The 22,358-nt window shown below is 40.6% G+C and overlaps 1 protein-coding gene across 1 annotated transcript; it reads right to left on the bottom strand.

Moving 5' to 3' along the window:
- On the bottom strand, nt 1-12,361 carry LOC119150888 (ETS-related transcription factor Elf-5-like). The gene is given in 7 exon segments (XM_037393994.1): nt 1-169; nt 801-892; nt 894-989; nt 1,444-1,499; nt 2,148-2,198; nt 4,402-4,635; nt 12,235-12,361. Coding segments are annotated over 7 exon segments (825 nt in total).
- Nucleotides 12,362-22,358: the final 9,997 nt, after the last annotated feature.

Genomic DNA, 22,358 nt, shown 5'->3' with positions numbered 1-22,358 from the left:
TCAAATGTTCATTGCACCTGGATAATTCAGGCTGTGGCATGTTTTGTGCTGAGAAGGAAGCACGGGGCGGTTCATTATCTTGGTTTTCTGCCATCTGTGGGCATTCTTTCCAAACTTGTACACCAGCCTTCTGTCCACTCTTTCAAAAATGTCAGTTTTATAATTGTAACTGCAGGGTGGGGAAAAAAAAAAAAAAAAAGAAACCTTGTAGAAAGTAGTAGTACCAGTCACAGTAGGAGGGGTCCTTCAGGTGGACTTCATGGCAGCAGCAGAGTGCAGAAGTCAGTGTCCTTTAAAGTCAGAGAGCTCCTCTTTTTCTGTTAAAGCTCTTTAAAGTCACAAGAGCAATTTAAACTCTCCCAGGCGCTTTGGAGTATGCCTTCCACTGTTTGAGAGATAAAAGAATTATAAATAAATGGGGTCTTTGGTTGGTTGTATTTTTTCCTTAAGATTACCACAGTTCAGAAGAGATCAGCAGTGTTACTGCTACAAGGGCCATTTTGTGTGTGTGTGTCATTTGGCAAACACAGTCTAAAATTCTCAGCTGAGGTAGTGAGACAGCTTTGTTGTCATCAGTAGAGTTATAACTGTACCACTTTACATTTAGTCCCATGCTATTGTTTAGAAGCGGAGACTGGGTGCTATCTCACGACTATAGGAAAAAAGATGAAGAAAATAACCAGTCACCCTAACACCACCACCACCACAGCCCCCACCCCGAGTTTTCAGGATAGTTATGAAAAATGGATGCTGAAGTAGAAGTCAGCTGAAATGAGGTGTCCTGCTTTCTGTTACCTCACCAGAGAGCACTGCTCAATTTTTCATATTTCATTCTGTCATTTTTCTTCCTCTGTCCCCACATCTTTGCTAGAGCTTCTGATTTAACAACCCCCAAAAATGCCTTGTCCCCTGTTTTCCCATTCCAGGATGCCACTGTTTTCTTCAAGAGAAAGGAGCAGAGTTCTTACAAATTTCCACAAATGAAAATTCTACAGATCTTGAACAGGAAGAAAACAGCTATTTAGAGCATGTTTTCTTACTCATGCCAAAGTACTAAGGCATAACTGTATTTACAATGCATCTTGTTAATGGGTTGTTAAGCTCACAAATCAATTCTACTTATCTCAGTTTAACGTCCAGAATTTTAGTGCATTGCCTTGCTGTAACTGGCTTCAGATTACTTGCTTCAGAAAAAAATAAATCAGGGTGATGCAAAACACCTATGATGCTAGAATCTGTTTTTTACTCCAGAAACTAGTGAATTTTACTGTCTTGCAACGTTTATGTCATTGATAGCTTCTGTTCCACTGATCATCAATGATCACCAAGGCCTTATGCTTTCAGTTATGAAGGTTTCATGGCATATTTGGAGTCTACTGCTGGCCCAATAGAGCATGAGCTAGAATTGGTAAAACAGTATTCTGGAATATATATTTTTATGACTTTATTTTCACTGGTGTCTTTCATGTCAATGAATTTGTTCAGTATTCTTTTATTGGCTGAAGGGTTTGACAAAAGGAGTAGCTCACATTGCCTAAATCCTAATGTGGAATGCAGGTAAATCTAGCCAGAAGTGCTAATACCCCAGAGCTCATTGAGAGTTACTAGATTATTAGAGCTGGTTGATAGCCAAATCTGAGTGATTACAGAATATTCTGTTTGGGCTTAGGCAGTCAGACACCTGATATTTTGCTAGATTTACCCATTTGCCTCCTCAGTGGATAAATAGCAAGCTCAGCTGTGTTTAGGATGAATAGGATCTGTATTGCTGACTGCATGTTAGTCCACCACCACCTCCTGCAAAAATTTAAAGTATTCTCGTGGAAATGAACCTGTACTTCTGCCCTTTTGAAATCTGTGGCCAAAAGAACAGCTTTGTTCTGCTCAGTGGCTGGCTTGCAGCCTCAGTGAATATACAAAGGCTCCTGGGATCCTGCTTCCCTTCAAAATACCAATTCAGAAATGTTGGGATCTCTGCTAATCTTTACTTCTCTGCATACTCCAGGTATTTCAGGAAAAGCATTAGACAAAAATTGCCTGGATTTTTTTCATTTTTACAAATGGCTTGAACTGCTCTATACTGCTAATCTTTGAAAAGTATGTTTCCTATTGAATGGAGCTCATTATGTACAAACAAGTTTACTTACAGTTCTTGTTGGCTGGCTTAGTTTCTTCTGCTTGAGTAAAAAAGGAAATGCCTAAAAGGGAAAAAGATAACTCAGTGTTCAGTACTTTTCTTCATAATTTCTGAACTGAAATTGAGAGCCAAGTCCTGGCCTTTTGCATCATTGCTAGTGAATATAGCTCAGCATAGGCATTGTAGAAAATGCAGACTGTACAAGTATGAATTGATTTTTCAATTTATCTGCTGCAAAAATGATTTCATGTGTACTGTTTCCTTTCTCTCTGGTCCCTTTGCACTTGGTTTCTGCTGCCATTTGTATCATAGCTTCTCACCATTTCTTTACGCTTGTATTAGTCCTTTCTCATTCAGCCCCTTGTCCCTTTAAAACTACTCCTGCCGTTTTCCCTCCCTCCTCCTCTTAACTAAAAATAATCTCTGTTTGAACTCAGATTTTCACAGGGCTGGACCTTGTCTGTATTAGTAGGACAGTGTCACCATTTAAAGGAGTCATTACATTTACAACTCATAAATAAATGCATCGCACATACAAATCTGCATTCAAGGAACTTAATTCATGTTGTAAGTCCAGCATGCAAAATTGGAAAAAGCTAGAATTAAGTCTGCTTGTGTGGCCATAGTTTGGTCCATCACTTAAGTATGTTGTGGCAAACTCTTACAGTTTTGGACCATATACTGCCTTTCCTCACAGGCCTTGTGCAATTCGTTATAGGTGAATATGCATGATCTGTTGTATTTCAGTTACTGTCAAGTGTTCAGTCTGTGAACTGACTAGAAAAAGTTAATTTTCTTAATAAACTTTTCTTCCCATCTCTGTATTCTTTAATTCCCTTAATAATATCTTTGTCTTCTGCATTCGATAATTTTCTTCTGAATGGCCTGTCTGACATGATACATGAACACTGGGTGGAAGACAGAGATGGTTGTCAGTCCCACAGGAGAGCTGTGCCATCCTAAAACAGAGTTGTTTTGTTCTTCTGGCAGCCTCTAAGTCTTGCTGATCTCTACCAGTCTTACACATCTATTGACAACAGTCTCAATCACTGCACAACCCTATAACAATTTGAAAAGGCATATACATATTTTCTTATGCACTGCCTTGTCGCTGGTCTTCCCAGTCTCTCAGTGCTCCTGTTCCTTTCAGCTTCAGCCTGCCCCATCATGTTTGCCATGTACCTAGATCACCCTGCAATGCTGCCTTCTCCCTTTCTGGTCCCTGTGTGTCACTGGCCGCTCTGCCCACTGGGCAGCTGAGAGGTAGGTAATGGACCAGTAAGGGACGGTTAAATTCTTAACATGTTGTGACACAGCAGCTGCTCACCATCAGGAGCCACTGGCAGTGTCACTCCCATGGGACCCTCAGGACTTGCATGCCTAAGCCCTTCATCGTTTTCCAGCAGCCCTATGGCTCCAGTTTGGTGAAATACTCCTCTAAGCCAGGGAAGGGTTAAGCTATTGAGGGCTTCAAGCAACTAAAATGCTCCTCAGTTTCTCATTGCTAGGGCATGGGAAATTAACTTCTGAATTTCCCTGCTTAGTGGAAACTCTTTTGTTCATACCATAACAAAGGACACCGGTAGAATTACCCTATCTTGGTATAGACGCTATTTAATCTTTGGGAACTAGTGAATATAGAGAAAGGGTATCTGCAACACAGATTTAACTTCTATTTCACTTAAAAAAACCTGTCAATAACTTAGTTTTTGAACCTAGATTAATGTAAGCAGTAACAAATCTTCCAAGACAAGGTGAAAATAGTAAATTACAAGTGTTTCCATTGAAGAGCATCATGAAAAATGCTACTAATGAGGTGGATTATCAGTGCATACTGCACTGATAATAACCCCATCAAAAAAAAATTTGCCTACTTTTTAAGAAGCAGAGCAACCTTCACTATTTTGAATTACAAGAATTACAATATTTATATGTCTTTCTGTATCCAGGATGTAAACCTCCTTCAGATTTTATGCTGGCTGACTAGTTTCAGTAGAAAGACCAAGGACAGACCAGTGCTGGGGTCTCTTTGGAGATCTGACTGGCTTACAGAGACGAGCCTGGTCTGCGTGTAATTGTGAGGTCCAAAGTTGCATTGGGCTTTTCTTCTGCCTGACATATTTCTGTGTACTCCTCATATCTAAATGGCCTCTATGGTTTGCCTTTCTTCAGTACTTGAGGTGTGTATCCCGTATTTTCTGTTATCATGAAACACACAAAAATGCAATGCCTTTTATTTTGTGTTTGATATCTGGAACACTAACTGTGCATCCTGATGTTCTGTGAGATGAAATACTAGTATCTGCCTTAAATGCCTGCAGCATCTAGGAGCTCTTCCTGAGTCATGTTGCACAGCTGTAAGCTCTTGATATTAAAGTGGGGAAAGGAAATGCAGTTGGCATCTAGTTTGCACTGCTCACAGCAAAACTTCAACCATTCACAGATGTTGTGCTTACTCCGGTATTCTGGGTGGATGGATGTCCAAAAAGAATAAGAATCTGCCAACATATTTGATAAGGAAGAGGAACATGGCAATGTAAAAGTCATAGTGTGCTTCATTTTAATAAGTGTATTTCAAACAAAACTAATCCCTCTTCCTCCTTCGGTGACAACTGCAGTCTTCCTTCCTTATTCCTCTAGAACACATCAAGCCCTGCCTTTTGCATTTTTCTGTCTCCTGTTGTCACAGCCTTTTGTATTTCAAATATTCATACTAATTGTGTGAGACATTTCAAGAGAAAGTGCTTACGTGTGAAAAAAAAAAGAAAGAAAATGCCCCTCTTAAAATGGCAATTCAAAGCAATTAAAAAAGATTAGAGTACAGAATTTGTGAGAACTCTGCAATAAAAAGGAGTGATGCATTCCTAGACTGAAATAACTTCGGGTCTTAGATGTGAAAGTACTCTCATTCAAAGACACCGAGCTACACTCTGTGGCGGATGGGTAAATACCATCTATTTATTATTATTTTCTTTACAATTCCAGCAAGTTCTTTCATCTAAAATAATCTTGTTAATGTTGTTGTAGAGAATATAGTGGGTTTTTTAGATCAGAAACTGAAAAATATGTTACTGTTGACACACTTACCACTGGAGAAGCATTTAACAGATAAAAGGAAGAGTGAAAGAGCTTCCAAGTAAACCTGCCAGGCTATTGTAACCTAAAACTACTTTGCCAGTTAAATGCCCAATTTTTTAACAGGCTTCTCTTCTCAGCAATGCAGTTACCAGCAGAATCTGTAGAAATATATATCTGTATTTGCAATAAACATTTTTTTCCCTACAATAGCATATTTTAACTATTACTGATATGAAATGTAGTCCTGCTATGATAAACCTGTTTGCTGCAGCTAACAAGCATAATTTGTGAATCACACACTTTTTCTTTAGAATCAAACACAGGCTTCTATTACTGAAGCTGATTGGGTTTGTATTGATGGGTGCACTCTTCAAAAAGCTCTGCTTTTTCTTTCTCTGTCCCAGACAGCTACATGCATGGGAAGGTCTAATCTTGCAGTCTTCTGTTGGATGTCTGTGCATATGCAGATGGCTTTTCTGGGTGATTGGAAGAATTCTAAGTAATGGCAAGGATACGTCCTTTCTGTATCCGTTCAGATAACGCTTAGGGAAAATAGAATTCAAGTCTACATCTTGGAATCATTATTTCATTCATTACTCAAGTTACTTGTATTATGTTAAACTTTTTAAGGTTAACTAGTAATTTCTCTCAGGTGCGATTCTTAGGCAGTTATAGGTATCCCAGCCTTGACACATTATTGCTTTAGGAGCTTTAAAGATTTTAAACTGGAATATGTTATCTGTAATACTTAGCATATCACTGGAGTGGCACAGTTACAGAACAGTAAATAGCGACAGAAAGGCAATCAAACATATGAATGAGAGTAGTGTAAAGAAATCATAAAAGGTTTAGTTTATTTTCACGTTTTACAACATCTTGCACTTATATTTCACAGTTTCTTAGTCCAGTCATCCATTATCTATTATTTCATTTTCAAATGAATCCTGAATATTTGATTTTAGGCATTGCTTATATAAAATTGTTATTCAAAATGGGTTATGCTAACACTGCAAGCCAAGTGAATTGTGTCTGTTATTTGTCTAGACAGCCAGTTCAGGGTGCAAAATGACGCAAATAGGCTGCATGAGTTTCCGTAGTAAAATTAACCCAAAGGGTTCAAAATTTGTGACAGGATCACTGAAATGTGGACCTTGCATCCTACATGGCTTCGTGTAAAGTAGTTAATACTTCTAATTATAAGTCATAAAAGTTTACAGAGGAATTTGTGGTTGCTTTCATGAATCTTTCCCATGCTATAAATATCTTCATATGTATGCACATACAGAATTAATGTCATACTGAATACTGTGTTTTAAACTCTGAGATGTTACTGTGAGATCCTAGCAAAGTGAAAAGGTGGGCAGAAGTACTGGGTCTGACTTTTGGGACCCATAGCTTGAGGATATTTCAATCTCAGATTTTATTTACTTCCTTATTTAAAAGGAAAATCAGATGAGTTTGACATTGGATCGGCTTTCTGAGCCCTGCAGACTGCACGCACCTGGCTATTTCAGAGTCTGAAGGCTTCCTTCAGGAAGAATGGGAGTGCTGGGAGCACCAGGCTCACAAGGTTTCTGCCAGGAAAAAAAAAATCTTTAAAATTAGGCTTGAGCTCTACAGGAATCCCAACTTCAGAGGCTGCTCAAGAAAAGCAGAAAGCTGAACCGATCCCTTTGTGAACCAGGCTTTTTCTTATTTTTTAATCCTCTGCCAACAGCCTTCAGCCACCCTTTGGAAAACTGGAGCATCACCATCCTCAGCTAGACTGGCAGAGGGGCCTCCCTGTGGGGCTGGGTGTGATTTAGCCCTGTGTTACTGCAGCAAGCCAGCCCAGACCCTTTCATGTATCTGTGTGCAATACATAGCCGAGTGCAAAGGTCATAGCTTTGTTTTTCTATCTACAAGACTGTTGGATTGCTCTTTATTTTTTTTTCTATCTTAAGGCAACATGAAAGAAAAGCAGTACTATTTATTACACCATTTCATAAGTACAGTGAACAATCTTGAAATATTTTGGCCATTGGCCTTGAAACTTTGACTTGATTGTGATAAATATCAGCTTTGCTGACAATTATTTGTAGTGTCATATAAATGGTACAGCATGTTTCTTTCATGGAACAGCACTCATCTGGTCCAGCTTCCTTGTTTGCTTTGGCTTTGAAAAGGCTAATTTTTTTGTGGGTTTAGGGTTTTTTTTAGAGTATTTCAGGTCCCCCTGAAGCACTGTTGTGTATGGTAAAAGGTGCTGACACCAAAATTTCGCCTTTGTGTGTGTTCACAATTTTTATTTCTCATATCAGAGTTAAGCATTTAGGGAGCTTTCCCATCTTCTAAATGATGGACGTGCCCAAGGTATTATGCCACTGTGGAAGAAAAGATCTGCCAAAGACAAAGGCTCTATGGAAGATTCAGGTTTTCTTTTAGAGAAAAAGAAAGGGGCAGGTAGAATTTCGTATCACCATACAAAAATATAAGGGTAAAAGCTATGCAGTAAGATAAGGTGGGGGCAGGTAGATACCCCAGTGGCAGGAACATGCCAGAATTGTGCCTAAAACTACAGCCTGAAGGCGGCGGAGGAGGACGACAGCTGGAAGGATGATGGTGGGTAGCTGAGAGCAGAGAAGAAAGCACAGTATTCAGACCTTGCCCTTTCCACCATTTTAAGGTGATTTCCACTGCTTGTTCAACTACATAGATGACCTTATTGTACTTCCCCTTGAGCCTGGGTGTTTAAACCCTTTTGTGCTGGGTAGTGTCCAGCCCTCAGGGAATGGCATTTGTTGACATTATCTTCCCAGACTGCACAGGTTGTTTCAATCAGTAGACTTGATTCATGTCCCCTAGCTAAGGTGACACTGCTGAAATAAGTCTCCTGCCTTGCGGGGGACGTGGTTTTTATCAGTGGTGACAAGCAAAGCTATGGAAGGCAGTAAGTATCAAGTAGGTTCAGGAATGCAGGCCAAATAAAAGGCAGCTGTCCAGAATTTCCTGGGATGCACTGATTTCTGCATGGCATGTGCAGGCAAGCTAATACGGTATGTGTGCTTACAGTGGGGGAATACTGCTATCAGCCATACCAAAACTGGAGGATCTGTTTATTTGTAGCCCAGGTTTAATATAGGGGAGGCAGATCATTCCTGTATAATTAGGCCCACATTTTTGTCAGCTGGAAAAGATATATTTAATTTAGGCATAATGTTTTAATTTTTGGAGCTAGAATTTTTGTGTATTTTCTGTACTGCTTTTCCTTTTTCACCCACTGCTGGAAAACAAAGAGAAGAAATTAAACTGACACAATATTTTTTGTGTCACAGATTGTAACTTCCTCCACTTTGTATGTAAAAAAAAAAAAAAAGATGCCCCCAAATATAAATCCTGATATATTCTGATTGCCAGAAAATAAAAACATTAAAATGAGCAATGTGGGAACTGTAAAGGGAAACCCCATAGGAACATAGGCATGGTGCACTGTTCCAGGCTGAAGTCTGATTGGATTTGCTGGAACAATTGCACATTTTTTGAAAAAATATTGTAGAAAATTACTTTGGCCTTATACATAAAAATACTAGTGCTCTTTCTAGCACAAGAGCTGAGCCCAGTGATAGCCTGTAAATCAGTGGTCTTAATCTGTTTCTTTCTAGGCAGGCTTGCCATCCCTTTTTCATTTGTTGAACCTTGAGCTTCTACTTTGTTTCTAGGAAGTACAAAACTGGTTTTTCAAAAGCTATAGCCATCACAACCCTTGAGCCTATTACTGTCACCAGGAGAAGGTGTAGGTTGAATGTTACTATGTTGATTTACATTATTCTCTGGCTTCAGAGCAAAGTACTTTTCTGTTCAAGGGTTGCTTGTGCAATGCTAGTGGCACTGCAGTAGTGGTTTTATTTGTGTGTGCTAGAAATATTAAATGTACTCCTCGGCTACTGTGGAAAGGATGGTAAGACAACTCACTGACTGGTTTAAATTTGATTCAGGAGAGAAATTACTGTAATTGTGAAGGACTCCTGGAATACCTAAAATAATCAAAAATTGAGCAATAGAAAACATGTGGAGGACCATGTTTAGTCCTCCAATAGAAAACATTGTCGAGCTACTACCCTGGTCAGAAAAGGCTAATTATTTCCTCAGCTTGGCTTTGCTTTGCAAGAGGCAGTATGACCTGATTGTGGCCCAGAGATGTGAATCTTAAGAACTGAGGGGGCTTTGCACTTAGTTACAACTGGTGTTCGATAACAAAGTTGCTGGGGTATAGATGCTGAACCACGGGTCACCTGGATGAATTCAGGGCTGCACAGGTGTGGGGTTACAGACTTTATACTGTTAATAAGTAACAGACTGCAGTAAAGCTAGAAATTGTCAAAATGCCTCAAACAGGCTGCTTTGGCAAATGCTGATCTGCTGATATCAGAAATTCTTTTGGGACTATTTCAATTTCACTGTTGTGGGTTTTGTGCTTGTGGGTTGGTTTTTTTGTTTGTTTAAAAAAGTGGAAGAAAATTTAATAACCGGAAAATCTATAACAAAAATTAAGGCAAAAGAAGAATTATCTGACTGATCCAAGATTAAGTTTAAATTGAATCACATCAGATATTTAAAAATGCGTATTTAAATTCTAAAACAGAATACTTGTGTGATTTCACATGGAATTTAGAATTGTGTTCTAAGTTGGAATGAAAACTAATATGGAAACAATATGAGTTTTTTAGCAATAAAAATTCAGTTCCTGCAGAGCTTTAAATACAGCCATTTAGTTGAAAGAAGAGATTTGTATTCTGCTTTGTATGTCAAACTTGGCTATACAGAAACAAAACAGTACATCGTCAGTGATCATGGGTTAGTACCATCAGAAGCCATGTAGAAGTTTCTATTTCTTATTATTCAAACTGTGCCTTGGCAGGAATGGTCTTTTCTGTAAGATCAACAGTGTTTGCATGTAAAAGGACAAAAATAGCTTTGGAAGAGAAAAAATGTTGCAGAAACCCATATTTTGCTTAAACATGATAGATGTTGTCTACCTGGACCTTAGTAAAGCATTTGTCACCATCTCCCACAGCTTTCCCTGGAGACACTGGCTGCTCACGGCTTGGGCGGGTGCACTCTGCGCTGGGTTAAAAGCTGCTGGACGGCCGGGCCCAAGGAGTGGTGGTGGATGGAGTTACACCCAGCTGGTGCCCGGTCACAAGTGGTGTTCCCCAGGGCTCAGTGCTGGGGCCAGCTCTGTTTAGTATCTTTATCGACGATCTGGACGAGGGGATCGAGTGCACCCTCAGCCAGTTTGCAGGCGACACCGAGCTGGGGGGAGTGTTGACCTGCTGGAGGGCAGGCAGGCTCTGCAGGGGCATCCGGGCAGGCTGGACCCGTGGGCCGAGGCCAGTTGTACCAGGTTCAACAAGGCTCAGTGCCGGGTCCCGCACGTGGGTCACAGCAGCCCCACACAGCGCTACGGGCTGGGGGCAGAGCAGCTGGAAAGTGCCTGGGGGAAAAGGGCCTGGGGGTGCTGGCTGACGGCCGGCTGAACGTGGGCCAGCAGTGTGCCCAGGTGGCCGAGAACCCAACAGCATCCTGGCTTGTGTCCAAAGCAGTGTGGCCAGCAGGACTAGGGAGTGATTGTCCCCCTGTGCTGGGCACTGGTGGGGCTGCACCTCAAACACTGTGTTGAGTTTTGGGCCCCTCACTGCAAGAGGGACATTGAGGTGCTGGAGCGTGTCCAGAGAAGGGCAACGGAGCTGGTGAAGGGTCTGGAGCACAAGCCTTGTGAGGAGCAGCTGAGGGAACTGGGGTTGTTAGTCTGGAGAAGAGAAGACTCAAGGGGGACCTTATCACTCTCTGCAGCTCCCTGACAGTGGGCCGTAGGCAGATGGGGGCAGGTCTCTTCTCCCAAATAACTAGTGACAGGACAAGAGGAAACAGCCTTAAGTTACACCAGGGGAGGTTTAGATTGGATATTAGGAAAACATTTCTTCCCTGAAATGTTAGTCAAGCATTGAAACAGGCTGCTCAGGGAGGTGGTGGAATCACCATCCCTGGAAGTGTTTAAAAAATGTGTAAATGCAGTGCTTGGCAACATGATTTAGTGATGGACTTGACAGTCCTGGATTAATGGTTGGACTTGATGATAGCAAAGGTCTTTTCCAACCTAAATGATTCTATGAGTGGCTTGTGCTAATTTTCCTTTCAGAGCCTGTTGAATCATTCAGCCTGAGTGCAGAGAAGAATATTAGGACTGTTTAGAAGGGGGAAGATTTCTAACAAGTAATACTTAAGCTTCTGAACAGCAACCTGGCCTGAAACCAGGACATTTGGAATTCCTTCAGAGTTGGGATCTCCACATGGGATGTGTGGCCTGGTAAAGCGTAGCATTTCCATATGCACAGTTAGAGGATTGCGTGCTTGATGTTGGCAAATTCTGCCAAGTGGAGAACTGTTGTGTTGTTATGGATGCATTTCTACAGCTGTACCGTTCTCTGGTGGCTTTCTGCAGCTCTAGTTTCATTTATATGGTCACTGCTAGGCATTACAAAGTTGCAAAGCATTTGAGCAACTGTAAGTCTCCCAAATTTACACTTCTGTTACGTAGCTGAAGTGCTGTATTTGGGAATATTTTCAGTGATAAATGCTGCATTTCAATCAGATGGGGTGAACAAAAGTAATCAAGAATCTGAGGTCATAGTTGTCCTGCCCCTCTTAATGAACCATGCTGTCCTTTGGAAGTTTCTGCTTGCATTAGCTGTAGCATTTTTTCAGATGAAGGGGAAAGCATCAGATCAACACAAGGCATAACAGAACTAAAGCTGTTACTTCTTACTACTCTTCCTGTGCACTTTTATGTTGCATGGCTGGTGATATGCCTGAAAAGGTCAGTAAGACGAGGAAATAGAATGCATATAATAGAAGGCTTAGGAGCAGTTTCGGAATCCATAGCCTGTTTGTTGCATGAATAGTCTTGAATGAATTAAATTCAGATCACTCCTGAGTTTTGAACATTGTACTTTTTTTTCTATTGGTGTCTATCTACATACCTTTTTGATGATCACAGGCAGTATAGTAATATTTGGTTGTCCCAAATAACCCTGTCAAAGACATCAGGGGCTCACAAACCATTTTGTTTGACAGAGACATGCTCTCAGTTACTGACTCTAGCATCATCTTAAAATATTAACACATCAGTTGAAGATCAAATGATAGTACTAAGGACTAAAGTCATAACACTTCAGGCATTATCCCCTTACTGTGTATGTACAGATCTATGAGGGACCATTGCCCACCATTGCCTAAACCTCAGCAGAAGCTAATGATGGTCTTCTGAAACTACAGTGAAGGAATCAAGAAATTCAGAAACAATGTGGGTGATGAATATAGAATAGGTAGATTTACAGTAAAAATGTTTGTAATGATACATTCATAGGAATTTGAGAATGCAATTTATGTATGTAAAAATGAATGAGGTATAAGCCATAAAATAATTAGAAACATGTGCATGAGATTGTGGTTTAATGACATCATTGGTTAAAAATCTTTTGCAAGTCCCCATAGAAATGTATGAGAAAACATCATTCGGGCCATAAGGATACTGACTTTGTAGGACACTGCCACAGATGTCAGCCAGTCCAGAGTGTGGGAAGATTAACAAAGTCTGAGAAAAAAATGTGTTCTCAAAAGAGAGTAGAAGTTGAGATATTATGCAGAAAATTGGTTGTACCTTCAGGGAAGAAGGTTCTTGCACCAAAACTGAGATGACTGAAGAATAAAATAGCAGAGAACTAATGTTTCTTTCACTGAAACAAACGAGTGGCCAAGGAAAATATGAACTAAAGTAGTAGGTACAGAAGAAGATAATTTTTGCCCTTCCCTTTCATTTATACATGTATCATATACATATGCATGCATGGATTCATCTGTTCTTTATGACTAAGACTCATAATGCCTGAGTCCCTACACCTGCCGTATGAGATTTAGTAGAAATGGTGATGGCTTAAAAGACTTGAAGGAAGGAATTATGGTTCTTTATGTTCTATTTCATGTCTGCTTTCCTGTTCGAGATAGACTGGAAATGTTCCATGGACTAACTGCTGTGAACGCACAAATGGACCTGATTGTGGCTCTTGACTTTCAGACATTGCACAAAACTGCTCGAACTAGTTTTGGCTCTTTTCTTCAGACGTAAGCTGCTTCTGCCTTTCATAACTATTTTTAGCAAAAGACATCTGAGATGGTTAGAAGGGTAATATGATCTTAAAGATCAACGTGTAGTCAAAATTTTTCCATAAAGCTGTGTATACTGAGGAGATGTGAAGGATTCAGAAGTTTTCATGGATAGGTTGCAGAACTGAAAGAAAACTCTGATCTCAGTCTAAATAAAGAATTGGTGAGATATGGAGCATGGAAACATTTGGAAGGCTCCTGAAATCCTTTGATATGCTGAAATTCATATGTAGGGCAAGGTAATAGTTCACGAACATCACATATATATGTGTAATTGTGCTTTTGGATGTATACCGTATATTCAGTGAGCAATACAGAATTTTACAGAATTCATACAAAGTGATCCATGCGAATCCAGTGGTCCTGTCTGAAATATAAGAGGATTACCAGAATTTAAGATTGTGATGGTTCCAGTCTGATTTTTTTATTTCTGAGTGCCCCACAGAGAGAAAGGTTCCCAGTGTCATATCCATGTAGAAAGTCAAAACAGTGACATTTTTATCAGTTCTGAGTTATTGCATAATGTAATCCAAATCAAAATAAGTACAAAATGCACTTATTTAGTTTTTTGTGCAATTGCTTTAATGCTTAATTCCTACTTTAATAAGATGATATTGGCTTACTATGTACAGAATTCTGAAGTTCACAGGGCCAGGTAGAAAGAGATCAACCACTTCTTACTACAATGCAAGTGTGTTGACCCAAGTGTCTTTGAAAAACAACAAAGTAGAGACCTACTCATGTTTACCATCTAGGTAAAAGAAAATAATTGTTTACCCAAAGGAAAAATTATTTTGGCCCTCTTGAAATCAATGGGAATTCTTCAACAGAATTTCACTGCTCATTAATCACCAAGGGGTGGCAGGACAGAGACATGCAGAGGAGCTGGATAGAAAGTCACCGAAGTACAGGTTGAACTGAGTCGTTGACAACCCAGATCTGTAGTGACAGGACATTGCCAGAGAGGTACCTACATCTGTGCAGTAAATGATGCCAGTTAACAATTCTGAAAAAGGTGGAGACCTTCAGGACATGTGTTGTGACCACGATCTTCCCACCTGTACCCTCTGCAGCCAGCATGCTCCTGTTCCTGTAACAGTCACCCCCACAGGGCTACGAGCTGCATGTTGTGAGTATACCCTGGTACTGACTCAGTGGTCAGAAATAAACTGAAAGCGAAATTGCCATTCTGGAGAGAACAGAATATCTCTGCATATCATTGGAGAGACATGTTTTAAGAATGATTGCAAAGATAATCTGTTCAGAGTGTCTCCCCCACTCTCTATATCTGCCTCCCCATATGTAAGATTTCCCACAGATAAATGCCTAGAATGAAATCCCAGTCCTACTCAAGACAGAATTTTCCCATCAAATTCATCAAGGATAGAATTTCACAGTTTATTTGTACTGGCTGTCAGCAGAAATAATTTCTATCTGAGAGTTTCACAAGTTTAAGAGTTACTTCTTACTAGAAATGGAAATTAAAAAGGGTGAGAGGAAGGTGAGTTCACATTTTCTTTACAGTTTCTCTGTTGACATTTTTAGGCTAGTGCTTTTAGTGAAAAAAGAAAAAAAATGGAAATACTCACGGCTTAGATAAAACAATGTTATGCAAGATTATAATCCTTCCTCCATCAGGGTAAGATTTAGCTAGAAAGGTAAGAAGCTGTTATATTAATATTTGCACCGCTGCTATCCAAATGGTAATGGCAGATTAGCAGATTTAGCACCTTGCTTGTGAATTTCATAATGTTTTTTCAAATGTGGAAAGTAGATTTGCTCAAGGTGAAATGATACCTGGGCAGATGAATGAACTGTTACAAGCAAAGAGGCGTGTGAAATAAAGCCAAACCAAAACCATTGGTTATGAAAAAATTCAGAACTAGGCTCATGCTTGGTTTTGTAGTTTATTGTGAGGGAAACTTATTTCTCCAAGCTGGGAAACTAACTTAGTGATGTGGAATGGCAGCCTCAGCCCCTGCTGAGGACTAGACGTGGGCTCACAGGCGTGAGGCAAAGCTGCCGGCTTCAAATCCTACCAACAGGCTTGACCACATTGAGACAGGCAGCAAAAGCCATTTGGGAAGTAAAAATCCTGTTTTATCCCTACTGCTGCTCCCATGTAGAGCTATAGGTGTTCCAGAAAATAATGTTAATTATTCATATCATTGGCAAGGATAATCTCTTTTCAAATATTTTATTGAAACAGGATATTGGTTTGGGTCACATCGAATAGTATTTCAGTTAGCTGGTGCTGCTTATGTACACACATATATCTGCTTAAATACACTTTGGGGACATAGAAAGGGGAAGAGGCAGGCAGGTTTTTCTAAACAACAGGAGTGCTTTACAGCTCTTGGTTTTACTCCAATTGGTACTGGGTTCAAAGAAGCTATTAATTAGCTGTCACATTACAAACGATCTCTTGATTTAGGTAGACAGGCCTAGATTGTTATTTTTTTTTAAAGTATTTGTTGAGGCTCATCCTTGTCTCCACTATTCATTCATTAAATCAGGTCAATTGTTTATCATTGAGAAAACTCGTGATGCACAAATGAGAATGGCAGGCAGTACATCAGTTTGATGCCTGATAAAACCATCACAGCAAAACCACTTTGACAGTCTATAGCTCTTTTAAAAACAATTACTTCAATAAAGAAATGGAGCTTACTTGTAGGTAGGTAACTATGCCTGATGCGGCAGTTAAGTCCAGAAGCAGATCTTGGAAGCAAGGGGGAGCAGGAGGCTTTAACAGCAGCACAGCCTGACACTTTGGAAATAAAGCCGCCTGCAGGACTGTGATCCATGGAACACCTTACAGACAGGTTCGTTTAGTTTTTCAAGTTCTTATACACACCCCTTTTGATGACAGTGATACTATATGGTATAACAAAGCCCAAGAATCAAGGGAGAAACATTCTCAAGTGTGGAAAGTTTACCTTTATCCCATGTTGTTTTTTCCTTTCTCTAAAAAGTATTGATTCATGTGAGCATGAGTCTTGGACCACCTTAAGCAAATCTTTTGTTTAAGCACTTGAACTAAGGAGACTCTCACTGTTGCTTTCAAGACCTTAGCATGTAAGAAGGGCTGTCGCATTTTGTTCAGAGTTCTCAAAGCCCATGGAGTGACATTCTCACCATTTACATCTGGCAAAGACCAGGATGCAGAAAAACGACTGGCTTAAAGTCATGCAGCAAACCACACTGCATGTGTTAGAGAAAGGACAGCACTCATCTCGTGTCAGACAACTTCTCTGGCTGAGCACAGTGCCTCTGAGATCCACAAAACCTGCTGGATTTTAGCCCAGATGCAGCTGCCTTTAGGTCTAAAATGGCTGTAAAGTGATTTGAATGTTCATGGATATGATGCTTGGCATTATTAGAAGCACCAGATCAGAGACACCAGCGGTGGATAGAATGGAGACTGAAATGAGTACATCTAACATAAAATGATACTTCTTTTTAGTATAAATTAGGAAGAGCTTTGGTCAGCCTAAATCAAAATATATTTTTGTGCCACAGAGGCCCATGTTAATTAGTAGTCTCTTGAGGATGCCTGCATAACCAGCAAGAATTAAAAATTTAGGCACGTAGGTCACCTCAATTCTCCTGAGACATACTATTTCTAATACTGAAAATACCTCATTATTAATGTATTTTAGGTGGCCTTTGTACTAAAATTTTCCCGTCTTCAAGAATTTGTCAACCAGACCTGTCATTTGGGGTGGCAGAGGGATGGAGGAGGGAGGAGTGATAGAATCACAGAACAACAGAATGGTCAGGCTTGGAAGGGACCTCTGGAGATCATCTAGTCCAACCCCCTCCTAAAGCAGGTTCTCCTAGAGCAGGTTGCAGAGAGTCACATCCAGGCGGGTTTTGAATGTCTTCAGAGAAGGAGACTCCACAGCCTCTCTGGGCAGCCTGTTCCACTGATCTGTCATCCTCAAAGTAAAAAAGGTCTTCCTCGTATTCAGAAAGAACTTTCTGTGTTTCAGTGTCCCTGGGCACTACTGAAAAGAGCCTGGCCCCATCCTCTTGACGCTCGCCATTAAGATATTTGTAGACATCGATAAGATCCCCTCTCAGTCTTCTCTTCTCCAGGTTACACAGGCCCAGCTCTCTCAGCCTTTCCTCACAAGGGAGATGCTCCAGTCCCCTCAGCATCTTTGCAGCCCTCTGCCGGACCCCCTCCGGTGGTTCCCTGTCTCTGTTGAACTGGGGAGCCCACAACTGGACACAACACTCCAGATGTGGCCTCACCAGGGCAGAGTAGAGGGGGAGGATCACCTCCATCAACCTTCCAGCCACACTGCTCCTAATGCACCCCAGGGTCCCATGGGCCTTCTTGGCCCCAAGGGCTCACTGCTGGCTCATGGGCAACTTGCTGCCCACCAGAACTCCCAGTCCTTCTCAGCAGAGCTGCCTGCCAGGAGGTCAGGCCCCAGCCTGTGCTGGTGTGGGGGGTTGTTCCTCCCCAGGTGCAGGACCTCACGCTTGCCTTTGTTGAACTTCATTAGGTCTGTCTCTGCCCAGCTCTCTAAATGAGGCAACAGAGGCAGAAGCTTGCAGGATCCCTTTGGTTCAGTTTTCTTCTTTTCTTTTGTGTTCTTGCTTCAAGTGAAAGCATGTATTTGCTCCATTGCTGTGCAGTTAGAGTGCCTCATCAGCTTCACTGTGCTGCTCTTGTGCACATGCCGTGTTAGTGGTGCTGCACAGCATGCCTAGGGAGAAGCAGCTGATGTAAGGTAATGCTGTTGCATGGTGTGAATACAAGTGACTCAGAGGGAGTGTCACATTTTATCTCCCCAACATAATATGGGCCATGCCAAGATGCAGTGCTAATGAAGCTGGCAGAGAGCCAACCTGGAGTAGTGTCCCGGCTAGCCATTTCAGAGCAGCAATTGTACCAGGCGACATACCTTCCATTACACAAGATGGTGTCTGACAAACATGACTGGAGCTTCGTCTGCGGGCTCCCATGTGGGAGACCCTTAGCCCTAGATGATCCCTTCTTCCTTTGCTCAACTGCACTCGCCTCGCTGTCCTTAAACTAAATTCTCTCTCTCCCACTTGTTTCTTTCTGTTTTCTTCTCTGCTTACCTTTCTTCTGTTTTTCTTTTTCCACTTTTCTTTCAAAATGACATAATGGTGGAGTTTGCCTCTACCAATGGGGAAAATGCATATATGCTGTGGTCGTTCTGTTGCAAGCAGATCCTTTCAGAAACACAATCATCCACTGTGTGTGAAGCCAAACAAAGGAGTTTGTGCAATAGCTTATCAGTTTGTCCAAAGCAACAGTCTGATTTCCTGCAATGTGGCTTTTGCATTGATCAAGCAGCATACAGACTGTGCGATCATCCAGACAGGAAATTCTTGGTAACCTTGTAAATATCAATAACTGTTTAAGTAAGGAGTAGCAGTTACTGTACTGTGCAGAACGGATCTCAAAGGCTGTGTAAACAACATGATAGGTATAGCCCTAAGAAATGAGCCAGAAAAAAAAAATAATTCCTCTCCTTTCTTTGCCACTCCATGAACATATTTAAAGAAAATGTGCAATTCTCAAGGATGTGGAAGACTTCTCTTTTCATTTCTTATAGACATGCTTCTGCACTTGTGAATTCACAAGGCAGTGTCAGTCCCTGCTGTGTACTTTGTCTTGCACAGAAGTGCCTGAGCCTTGGTGCTCAGTTTATGAACAAAGACCTGCTTTTAAGTAAGATTGACTGAGTAGCAGGAAGAAGTTATTACTGGATTAGCCCTTGACACCATCTTTCACAGTTTTTAATGAGAGTGCCAATCTCAGAGCTTTGCAGCCTGATTGGAGAGGTATTGCTGATGACTGCAAAGGGACACTCAAGATTTCCACAGTGAGATGTTTCTGATTCAAATACATCTCAGATTTTGACTGGCTCAGTTGAACTTTGTTCACAGACTATTAAACTCAATTCATTTGATATTTTCTCATTTTATGGCCCGTTATTATTTTTTATCTCACTCTCACAGAGTGGAGGTTTATTGTTTATTGCATGTCTGTGCAGAGATGGGTGCTAGTCGTAATCCGCAAAGCTAGCACCCCTCTTAATACATAGTAAAACTTTGAACAATTGTTTACAATTACATTTAGTCACACTTAATTCTCATCGTTTCTTATGAACCTCGTCTCTATTTAAACGTTCTTTTTTTTCACTGCATATGTTTTGTGGGGAGGGGTCTTTTTTAGTAAGAAACTTTCTTTGCTCGAGGGTTCTAAATTCATTAAAATGGCTAGCTGGTAAAGGCACAGAATTTGCCCTAAAATGGTCCATTTCCTATTTCCTTATTTATCCTCTTCTGATGGATATTCTAGTGTGCTAATTAAGATCGTTCACACATAGTTCAAATAATTTTCTGTTTAGTCTCATTAAACATTTGGTTCTCCTTAAGCTTATCTTGTTGTGTCCCAGCTTGACATCTTTATGATGTCTATTCCTTCTCCCAAGGCCATGTTTTCTTAACTGTTTGTAAGAATTTAACTAACATCCTCTGTTTTTCAAATTCTTTCCCTTGTTTTTCACTATAGATACTTACATTTTCTCCCTCTGTTTTTCTTTTTTAAAGTAAATAATTCTTATATCAAATGTCCCTTTTGATACTGTATAAGGGAAGACTTTATATTTTTCCCGTATATTACTCTCATCTTTTCATTAATTCATCCACCCAAAATCAAACATTTCTATGTACATTGAATTAATACATGTATACTTATCAAATATTAGAACTCTTAGAACCACAGTGTGTATCACTTTTTTTATCCATGAATTTTAATCTGATACCTAAGAGGTCAGCCATTTCCACGTTTCAGCAAAGCAAACAGAAGTGTCATTCCTTTGTATCTCATGTAAACTTTTAGTTTGTTTTCAAATCTCATTAAGGTCGGTAGATATTCTACCACTTTGGTACACATACCCCCCTTGGATGCTAATGGCATGTCAATCTAATTTACCTGTTCCTTTTGGAGCTGGGAGATCAGGGGTAGTTACTTCCCATTCCTGTTCTATTCCATGGCTTATATTAAAGGATATGTTTGTCCATAATTCTCCCCAAGATACATTAGAATGGTATTCCTCATTCTGAGGCTCCTCAGAAGTGCGTACAGATCCAGCAACTGGTTCCTTTTACTATTTGTATTGTTTTCTGTATTAGTTTTAAAGTGCATATTTTTCTTTCGAAGGTCCTTTAATGGCTGCCTCTCAGGGTTCCTACATTATTCTATCACTGTAACTAAGCAAAGGATAGCAATTTCTAGTACAACGACACACTCTATTACTACTGCTATTCTTTTTACTTATTACTATTAATAGCGTTAATAATACAAAATTAAGTGCAATCTAATTCAAGATATAGTTTTCCAGAATCCTTTGTACAGTTCATCAAACTTTAGTATTACAGTCCCTGGGTTGTTCCATGGTCCACTGTTTTGTTATAGGTCCTTTCTTCAGTTGGGTATAATGTATCCAGGATTAATTTCACTGCTGTGTGGGTGGTTAGTAAAGCAGTACGTGGTCCTTTCCACTTTTCTTTTAGTGGTTCAGCTTTCCAACATTTGAGGTAAACCAAATCTCCTGGTTGAAACTGATGTACTGGTGAATCCAAAGGCAAAGGAGCTTTTTGATTTACATATCTGTGTAAGGAGGATAAGATCCATGACAGAGAGATTAAGTGTCTCCTTAGTATTTATTCATTTATGAATATGCATTTGGTCCTCTTTTGTGGTTAGGCTATTGACTGGATGTGGTTTCCCACATAAAATTTCAAATGTACTAACCCTTTCTGTTGTTGTAGGGTCAATCTTAATTCTCATTAGGGCCACAGGTAATACCTCAATCCATTTCATATGAGTTTCCTGGCACCGTTTTGTTATTTATCTCTTAATTGTTTAATTCATCCTTTCTCTTTTCCCATGAGATTGTGGTCTCCAAGGGGTGTGCAAAGTTCATTTAAACTGGAGGAATTTGGACACTAGTTGGACTATCTCTGCAACAAAATGGGGTCTATTACCAGAGGACAGTCCTTCTGGAATCCCAAGTCTAGGTGACGTACGGAATTAAACTCTATAACTTGAAAGTTATAAAGTAGGTATGTTTATTGCGTGCAGATGCACGGGGGATCGCTCCTCCACTAGCGTGCATGCCCGAAGTGAGGAACCATCTCACATTTATACAATAAAGCAAATGAATATTCAATTAACGCCTATACATATTCGTTACCTAAACCCGCTTACTCTTGCTTCATATGTTAATTAGCTTATCAGTCCTTTGCCTGGAATGTGGTGGTCTTGCAGGTTTGTAGGTGATTCATGTCCTTGTGACCATCTGATCTTCTCCAGCAAGGAGACTTAGCACTCCCTCCCTCTAGATAGCATTGGAATGTCTCTCATCCTTTTCATAAATAGCCCCTTTGTTAGAGGAAGAAGGGCAGGTGTCTCCTCAAAGCTGTTGCCTCTGTGACCATACACCACACCCATGACCAGTCACCATACCCACATTCCTTGAGCAGACATATACAATCACGATCGATGTCCATTGTCCCCATTTCACACTATTTCTCCATATCATAGGTTTAGAGGGATGAAGCTGGGTTAATTAACATTGATAACATACAGCTGTGGGCTGGCTTCAGGGGCAGTGGGTTGGTCAATGTAGATAAGGTGCAGCTGTGGCTGGTTCTGGTAAGGGCTTGAGAGCCAGAGGAGAGAGCAGCCGAGGAAGAAGCAAGAGAAGAGAGAGCAGGCCGTGGATGAGGCAAGATGAGGAGAAGGCAGCAGAGGGGCTGGCATGAAGAATGTGTTGGTATGAGGTGGTAAAGGACCTTGATGCACCTTGATAGTTTGGAGAGTGACTGCGACATCTAGGAATTATTTCTTTTAATGTTACCTTAGTGACTTCTCTTGCCCAATTGG

Source organism: Falco rusticolus, chromosome 7, assembly GCF_015220075.1.
Source record: "Falco rusticolus isolate bFalRus1 chromosome 7, bFalRus1.pri, whole genome shotgun sequence".
In the NCBI taxonomy this organism is placed as follows: Eukaryota; Metazoa; Chordata; class Aves; order Falconiformes; family Falconidae; genus Falco; species Falco rusticolus.
This window is presented reverse-complemented; position numbering and strand designations above follow the sequence as displayed.